Genomic DNA, 9705 nt, shown 5'->3' with positions numbered 1-9705 from the left:
GTTTCTATTATAGGTGTTGGCTAAAAACCAATAGTCTGAAAGAAGACGATCGCTAGGTTATAGTAACTATAACCATCCACACGTTGAAAACCTTCGAATATGCACGATTTCTTCATCAGTTTCGTAGTCCTATGGAACCTTCAACTTTGGGTCAACATTTTCTCACCCGAACCTAAACCTTGCGTACACAAATTGTATCGTGTAATTGAAGAGGTTCCGTATGAAGCAGATGCTGCAACTTGAATTATTCTTTCCCTTGCTTCATAAAATATAAGCTCTTTGGATGATCTGGGCTTAGCTGATATGACCATATTTACATTTCCTCTTCGAAGAACCGAAAAATCTTCAGATAAGGAAAGTTGGATCAAAGTTAATTATCTGTTAATCCAGTATCTTAAATTTATTTGGCCTTCCTGGTTGCGTATGATTCCAATTTAAATTCTCCAAAGAAAAAGCTTCAGAGCGTGGGAGCTCAACCTCAGTCTTCAAAGAACTTATCTAATTGAATGACCATCATATAAACTAATAATTACCGTAGTTATATTGAATTCAGGCCACTTCCTATACGCGGTGCTAAGTATAAGATCTAGATCTCTTGGATCTTCGGCAAAAATTCAGGAAAACTCGTAGTTTTGTAAGTCGCTTTAGGTCAATCTTTAGAACTGGTGTGGTCTGTAAGGAGCTTTAGTTCGAACTTCATATCTGGTGTGCTACCGAGGCTGTGAAAGTAATTTTTCAGAACTCCAACGGCTTTTAAGTTTCCAGTTTCAAAGCTTATTATGTTATTCATAAGCAAATGATTTTTTGTTCCCTGAAAAGCTCTATCACGCATACTTTCTTTTATGTCTTCAGGTGACCGTTATTAATGGAAATAATGTTTAAGCTGCTGATGGTACTAACAACATCAACTTGCTTATTTTCGAGTGTTAATTCCGGTGTACCAATTGGTGAGTACAACGAAAACTCTGTGACTTAAAGAAATATTATTCTGAAATTGGACATCCTTACGTCAGTTCCTTCAAATGTCTTCTTCCCTGCAGCATGCATGGAAGAAACGTCCATTAGAGCAGACCATCATACGCACAGTGCCGGTTAATCAGACTACGCTCACACTGCAGGATCTTACGCCGCTCACAATGTACGCGATCGTGGTGACGGCGCATAATGACTACGGTTCGAGTTTGCCCAGCGAACGTTTGCGTGTGTTCACTCATACCAGTGAGGTATTCGCGCCACGAAGTGATGATGCCGAAGCTTCTGCTTCGGTGGAGAGCATTATGCCGGAGTTGCCAAACATACGTAGCTGTTGTGAGGCCAAAGGCATGACGCATCGTAAGTGTCTCGATAAGATGTGCGATCCACAGAAGACCGACCTCGCCACACTGCCCGACTTTATGGTCTGCGCACCTTGGTCCAATATTACCTTCACTTGTCTGGCAAATAAGATCGACCACACACCCTGTTGTCGTGCACGTGGCATACCGGCTGTGTGCTTCCCGCTATGCTCGGGCAAAATATCAACACTAGACTTTAGTCTGTTCAAGTGAGTATAAGAGTTTGTGATGCCGAAAGTATTCTTCGCAAGCGACATATTTTTTCATAATTCCTGTTTTAGGTGCCTACGCTTCATGTCCGAGTATAGCAGCTGCCTTTTCCAGGGTTACGGCGTGCTCGCGGATCCACCTTCGATGATACGTACGGTGGCAAAGGCCGACAATTTTATAATTTTGGATTGGGATAAACCCAAACGCTTGGCCGACACAATCAGCACTTATCATGTCAAGTTTAGACGTCTGGGCGAAGGCGACGATTATCTGACTGTAGTGAAGGTAAGTCTAATATGAGATTGTTGATAATAGGTGATGACCAGTACCAGTAGTAGGTAGGTGGAACTCGCTGGTGTACATATCATAAGCACTAAGTCGCAGTCTGTTCCGTTTGGTCTGTATTAAGTTTTGATCTGTAACCTCAAATAAGTTTGAGAAAAGCGAACTTGAGAGCCTTTTTGCTTTAAAAATCGATGTTTGTCGTTCACTTAGACTCGGACGTCGTGGGTATAGTATGCTTAAGTCGGTATTAAGTTTTGATCTATAGCACCAGCTGCTCTTACAAGTACCTATATTTCTGATCTATTTCGTAGTTAGTTTTTGCTAAAACTGCTCTTGTTCTTGCATTCTGCGAGGTCAGAGCTTTCATCAAATTATGTCTAAACTGGATTTCTTGGGATCAAATCGCTGAGTTTATATGAATATAGCGGTCCTCATCACACTTTAAGTGCTCTATTAATAGTTTTAGCTCTACCCTCTACCGGTAAAATTATACGGCTTGGTCTCCGGAACTCCACTGGATTTTGTACGACAAATTATTGTTGGTTCGCTAATATTGACTTGTCGAAAAAATTTTTTGATCTACAGAATCATCTGACTTCGCCTAAAGATCATTTATGCGAGACCTATATACCCAATTTTTCTATACCGAAAATTTTTTTAAACCCTTAAAAACTTTGTATCTATTTTTCCTTTCTAGAAAACCCCACCACTCATTTTGGAGGGACTCGAACCCGAAGTCTACTATGAATTCTACGTAGTCTCCGTGAATCAGTATGGCAAAAGTGAAGCTTCACCACGCCTCATTACACGCACACAGCCCGCCGAGGCGGTGGATGAGCCCGAACCGGTTTACAATATGACAAAATGCTGTCAGGCATCCGGCTTGCTGCCACAATGTGCGCCACTCTGTTCGTACAACATTAAATTGTCGGATATTGAAAAGCTCGGACCGGCGTGTCGGGCACAAATGTGTAAGTGAAAGAAATGGAGTGAGAAGTGAAGATAGATGTTTGACACAAATTTAATTTAATATTTTTGTAATTCACGCTATGCTACATTTTCTCTCACTCTACTTATCGCCCTTCTCTTTTTCTCTCTTGTCTCTTTGTAGCGGTTATTGTGCGCTGCGCCGCCGGTGGACGTGATCATACGCCCTGCTGTCAGCGTCGCGGCGTGCCCACCGCCTGCATGACCATCTGCCGTGGCGTCATGCCGCACTACGCGAACGGCGTCGGCAGCAATGCGGGCGCATTGAGTGGCAGCAGCTATAGCGGTAACAATGGCACGACCTCCAGTGATTGTCTATCCTACGCGGGCAATATTTTGCAGTGCATCGAAGAAGGTGAGTGGTACGCTGAGTACTTGCTTAGTTGTTGACTTAAATTCAACGTCTGACTGTCAGTGGCGCAGGTGGGGGGTGTTTGGCTGGCTGTCTAGGTGCGCTATTGATTGCATATTGTTGACATTTCTGTTGACTTTATTTATATTTTTATATACTGAATATATATTAAGTTTGATACGAAGTTGCAAACACTCAAAAGGAAGCATTGGAGACTTTATGTAGCCATATTTATCCGTCCGATTATCAGAATATAAGTGAACTATAGTAGGCTCTCAGATATCAATCTGAAATTTTTTCGTTGGAATATCAGAAAGATGAGTGCTAACCATTTTCCCGACTACCAGTATGTCATGAAACCTATTATTACTGGGGATGAGTCTTGGATCTATGCTTAAGACTCGGAAACAGACGATCGATTTGCTCAAATTATGCACCATAATATGCACCGTCATACTGCTTTGGTTCTTCGTAAGTTTTTCGCTAAATTTTTAACCAATTTTCGCTTAATTGAGTTCCATGTGACTTCTGGCTAATCAGAAAACTCAAACCAGCGCAACGGGGAAACCGTTTTGAGTCATTTGGAAATATTAAACGTGAATCGCTACGCATATTGAAGGCTTCTCCGAAAATTTACTTTAATAATTGTTTCGAGCATTAGAAAAAAACTTAGTACAAACGTATTGGAGCCAAGTTAGTTTTAAAGAACAAAGGAATAATTTTAAAATTATGAACAAAGTCTTACCATTTTTTGCCTAAAGTAGTAGGTGCCATACAATTTCTCGGTCAAAGTCAAGTTTTTGTACGGAAAACCTTTAAATTTCTCAACATATCTTCACCAAGTTTGGCACATGTACTTGCCTAAGACAGCGCTTTAAGATCCGATCATATTATTTAGATCGGACCAGTATAGCATATATCTGTCGTGCAAACTGCTTCATCAAAATCAAGTACTTACTATATACGAAATTTTTTTTTATTTGATGAGATATCTTTGCAAAATTTTGGATGGATTATTGCATAAAGAAAAGATACAGTATTCAAAGAAATTTTCAATATCGAACTACCATAGAATATTGCTGCCATACAAACTGACCGATCAAAATCAAAATAATGAGAGTCATATACTTTTTAATGCTACTGGAAATGTAACCGTGAGGGGTATTATATCTTTGCTGTACCTAAAGTTTTTCTTATATTTGTTGTTATTTTTGTATTATTGTTATTTGTGATACAATTTGTTATGTTTATTATAGTTGGTTTTTGTTGTTATTGTCATTCATACTTGTTTAGATTTTCAGGACATACACTTGTTGCTTTTATTTGCCCACTCAAGCGTAATAAAGTCTAGTTTCATGCTGCTCACATGCTTGCCACACTCATTTACTTGGTATTTTATTCTTGTCTGCACTTTATTATTAATTTTTGTTGTTATTTTAAATATAGTAAAACAACATTTCATTGTATTAACCTTTATTATTGTTGTTAAGTAGCAATCGAGCCACCACTTACGCACTGACCGGTCTGTGCTGGCATTCAAATGCAACAACCTTGCTAACCGCCACAGCTAAAGTTAGCAAATGACAGCAACTATAACAACAATACGGCTTACAACAATATTAGCTTTGCGCTTGCCAGACAATGAGTGGCAACAGCAGCCTTTGTATTTGCCAATTAAGCAACAATTAAAGCCAATTTGATTGAGCAGGTTGTACCAACATATGTACAAACACTCATGCACTCACACATGCTTTCATGAACTAATTTACGTTTAAAATCACTTAAGCTCTCAAAGGCTGCCGAACATATGTTTACTGTGTGTATACGAGTAGAACACACATACATATATGTATTTATATATGTATGTATGCCGGCTCTCAAGTTAATATTTACCTGCGTACTCATCTTATGTGTGCACTGCACATGCAAAGGCGCATTGCCGTCGTTTCCGTCTTCCGCCAAGGACGTACAAATATGTGGTATTTTATGTATGTGTGACATGAACTATTTATGTTGGCAGTTGTACAGCATAATATATTGATTTTATTTTTGCTTTAAATATTTATTTTATTATTGTTGTTGTTTGTAAAGTAATATTCTATTTCCTGAAAGTAAATTTCCTGTTTATAAATGGTATACATACATGTATTTGTTTTCTTTTTCGTAACCTCACATTTTTTTTAAAACGGCTAGTTTCTAAGAAAGTGCGGAAATCTTTTAGGATCTTCTAATTCGCGAAAAGGTATGCCCTTTCTCTGTTAGCACTGATTGTGGCTTTATTGTTTCTATACACTGCCAGTTGGCTGTTTCATTCGTGAAATTTGGTATATCGTCGTAGTCCTACAATTTTTGAGTTATCGATGTCAAATTAAGCACACGTCCTTTTACCATCGAAAAACTGTTCAGATCGGTCTAGCATTTTATGCTGTAATGTACCATGTATACGTGAAGGGTGTAATGACCGTTATGGAACCCAAGCTTTTTTATAATTTTCATTTATAGCAATAAGTGTGTATTTACACTCATCTTTAACCCATCTGATCTTCTGGTTTGGTATAGAGACAAGCGTAGAGTTGCAATTTTTTTCGGTCGTAAGGAGGTACCTTCGCACCATGTAAAGATCGTTATCTTATGTGAGTTTGGTACACTTAAACATTTTTCCTTTCTTTTGAGGTTGGACCGTCTGCATCTAAATCCATTTTTTGCGTATTCAGTTGTCTAAACCAGTTTTCTAACATTTTTCGTGCTTTTTTTCCTCGCATGTCACTTAAAAAAGGTATCGTTTACGTCGTCTCCGTATAAATTTCGCTTCTTTCCATGTTGTACAGTACAACGTGTTTTACGAGTATACTGTGCCACATACCTATAACTTTAAGCAATTTTGCGGTCCATCATCCTTTGTTTTTCCTTTCCCACCAATCTTGATAGAGTTCAAGCGATTTTTCGAATCAAGCTTCCTCGACTGACCATAGCAGTCTTCTCTACCTTAGCAAATATTTACTTTCTGTTTATGGTTCAGGTTTGATGTATCGGCCCATGTAATAGCACTTCCAACATATTGCATAGCCATCAGTCCAACTTCAACGTTCCAAATCGCTTGTCAAAGTCGTGGTTGGTCTTGCCGGCTGTTCACTGCCCTCCATCTGTTACCCCGGCTGACTTTAACAATTGAGGATTTTTTGTCTTAAGGCTTTCATTGTAACGTCCCTCGACTTGTATTCATCTCGTCAGTGGAGATTCCTGGGATGTTTCGGATTTTTTATGCCGACCCCTTCTATTCTGTCACCCTTAATCGGGAACTGCTTATGGAATATTGGCGGCTAACCTAAAAACTTAGGCTGTCAGCAGCTGCCGTCCTTGGCGGTCTAACAGTCGTAATCATTATGAAAAATAATAAAGAAAAGGCAAATCTTTGCTATAGGATTAAGTTTAAGGAGTTTATACAATTTAATTTTTTACTGTTGATACATATATTTTGTTTAATGCATTAAAATTTCATTACATATTTATTTGTATATTTCCTTTATGGTTTTAATTTTTTGTTACGATTCAATCATTAGCAATAACTCGACAGTCAGCAGCATCAGCCTTAATACTTGTACTTACATCAAGCAATTTTATTATAACAACTAAATTTTCTACTAAGCCTACAAAAATTCCGATAAACTTGGCTAGCCTAATGATGTACCATTATTTATTCTTCATCAACATTAAATAATTTTTGCGTCTCTTTCTATCTTTGCCCTCTTTTTATTGTCACAGGCACCGAGAGCATACCCGGTCCAGCTGAGGACGTGCACGCCATTTCGGTAACAAATACCACAATTAGCTTGACTTGGCGTCAACCCGGCTACGAGGCAAGCGCACCCACCGCAGCAACAACAACAACCACAGACAATGAAGAGGAGAACACGAAGAAAGGCGCTACTTCAACTACCGCTGGCAGCGCGAACAATGGCGACAACAACAAGAACTCTGGCAACACTAATGACATTGCCACGGCTGGTGGCGGTGATGCATCGACGTCCAACAGCGATGATGATATCGACTTTATCGTGCAATATGGCAAAGTCAATAACATGACCCTCTACGAGACTGTGGCGAAACTGGAAAATGTGAGTAGCACGCAACACATACACTCATGAAAACATATATACAAATATGCACATATACATTCACACATACAATATATAGCAAGTGTGTATTAAACTCTTCGCTGGTTTTCAATTCACTTGCGGCCAGCAACTTCAATTGACTAAGTTCGGCTTGCAGACCCACCCACAAACCCACACACTTACACACATACATATATCCATATGCATTAATATTGCATCATCGAGTCGCTTGCTCTTGAACTGTGGACTCGCATAACTATTTGCGGCAGCTGGTCGCAACAGTCATAGACGCAGTTGGGTCTGTGGAGACACTTCTGTTATTAGTGCTTCTTTTTCTCTTTTTTGCTGGCATGCCATGCAAATTAGCCAGCTTAGCCGCTAGTAGCAGCTCTCTAACCAAAGCGAGTGCATTTACATTGTAGCTTTTTGGCTTCGACTTTGGAATTGGCTTTGGCTTCTTGAATAGTTGGCTTTGTTCGCTGCTGGTGACTGCTGCATGCCTCCGGCTACTATCGCTGTGCTGCTGTGCTGCCACATTTTGTAGCTGTTTAATTTCGGAAGTGTTTGCTTGGCTTAATTGTGTTTGCTGCCTTGCAAATCTTGGCTTTCCAATTGCCAACATTGGAATTGAAAAATGGTTGCATTCAGAAAAGGCGTCTAATTAGGTTATTTGTTTAGGTTTTACGGGGTGATTAATGAAATAATTCGATTTGACTTTTTGTGCTAAAGAGGCTATTAAATTTGGGAGAAATTAAAATATTTGCTAATATCTCTTCAACGTAATACTATAACTGATTATAAATCATCTCCTTACGTGCTAAGCTAGTGATATTATTTTCATATAATCCTGTGTTACACGAATGTGTGTGTAAGTTTCTGAGGCATATTTTAAACCCTGATTTAAACACTGAAAATTTGACAAAAATCGATTTTTTATATAAAGAAATAACATTACAGCGTGTGACCAGGCTAATGTCAAATTGTAAAAAACACGAAAACAAAAAACATCCAAAACAAAATTTACCAGGAAACGTCTGAGACTACAAACAATTTATACAAATATAAATGATGGGCATGACGAGCTGAGTACATTGATACATGTCTCTATGACTGTCTGCATATATGCAAATATCACTCAGTTTTGGAGATATCGACTAGAAATTTTTCAAGCACCATTTTCTCCCCATGATGCAGTGTATTTGCTGGAATCAGGGATATAGGACGACTATAGTATATAACTCCCATATAAAATGACGGATCAAAATAAAATCCTTGTATGAAAAACTCTCTTATTAGAAAAAATATCTTCATAAAATTCGGCATAAATTATTTTCCAAGATAAGGCCATAATATCCAATCGCAATATTCATATCGAACCACTATAGCATAAAGCCGCCATATAAATTTCTCGATCAAAGCAAAATTTTTGTTTGGAAAACTTTTTTATTTTACAAGGTTTCTTCACGAAATTTGACATGGGCTACTATTTAAGATAATGGTGTTATATCCGAATAACTTCTTCAGATCGGATCACTATAGCATATAGCTGCCTTACAACTAAAATGATCGGAATCAAGTGCTTAAATGGAAAACTTTGACTTTTATTTGACGATATATTCTCAAAAAATTTCGTACAAATTATTTCACTGTTTACAGGTATATAAATCTCCAAATAAATTGTTGAGATTGGACCACTATAACATATAGCTGTCATACAAACTGATCGATCAAAACTCAGCTCTTGTGTGGAAAGATTGTTTTTTGGGGAGGCTATTAAAGCACCGATGTACAGTTAGGCAGATGTAAACGCAAAATTTCTTCGATTAATCGAGCAATCCTTGTAAACAGCAGATAACACGCACATGAAACCACAACTCCTCTTTTTACGCTTCGCAAATTTACTCACCCATATAAGAAGAATATACAAGCACGTACCCTGCCAACCATCAGCGGGTAAAAAACATGGGGGTAATCGTGGGGATAAACATATAGAGTGTGTCTTAGGCCGAGCGAATATTTAACCCACTCACGTACGTATACATGTGATCATACAAATAACCCGAAAATGTGCGTTGGTGTTAGTGCATAGAGAAAAAATGTGTAGTTGTATTGAAATATTTGTCACAAGCGGGTTAGCCATGGTTGGCTGGGTAGATAAATATTGACAATATTGTTGTTGTAGTTTTATATTACAACTCAACTAACTACAGCGTTTGTTTGTTGTTATTATTGCTGCTGTTATGTTTCAACTAACACGTTGCCCTTTGCTATAATATTTATATTATTCCTATGATAGTTTACTTATGGTATATATGCACATATGTTTACAGTTAAACATATGTATATATATTGATATCTGATTTATACACACATTTACAATTCTCTCTATGCATGTCGTCCTTTGCTTTTGAATGCGTAAGCA

General features: G+C 38.2%; 1 protein-coding gene across 1 annotated transcript; it reads left to right on the top strand.

Annotated features, from left to right (window-relative positions):
• The first annotated feature begins 1022 nt into the window (after positions 1 to 1022).
• LOC125780218 (Ig-like and fibronectin type-III domain-containing protein 2) lies at positions 1023 to 7328 on the top strand. Its single transcript, XM_049462045.1, has 5 exons — positions 1023 to 1543; positions 1616 to 1829; positions 2527 to 2800; positions 2941 to 3171; positions 6931 to 7328. The coding sequence occupies exons 1-5, from the start codon at positions 1023 to 1025 to the stop codon at positions 7311 to 7313; spliced, it is 1623 nt and encodes a 540-aa protein (XP_049318002.1). The 3' UTR covers positions 7314 to 7328.
• The last annotated feature ends 2377 nt before the right edge of the window (positions 7329 to 9705 follow it).

The sequence above is a fragment of the Bactrocera dorsalis genome, unplaced genomic scaffold (genome assembly GCF_023373825.1).
Source record: "Bactrocera dorsalis isolate Fly_Bdor unplaced genomic scaffold, ASM2337382v1 BdCtg229, whole genome shotgun sequence".
Taxonomy (NCBI): domain Eukaryota; kingdom Metazoa; phylum Arthropoda; class Insecta; order Diptera; family Tephritidae; genus Bactrocera; species Bactrocera dorsalis.
This window is presented reverse-complemented; position numbering and strand designations above follow the sequence as displayed.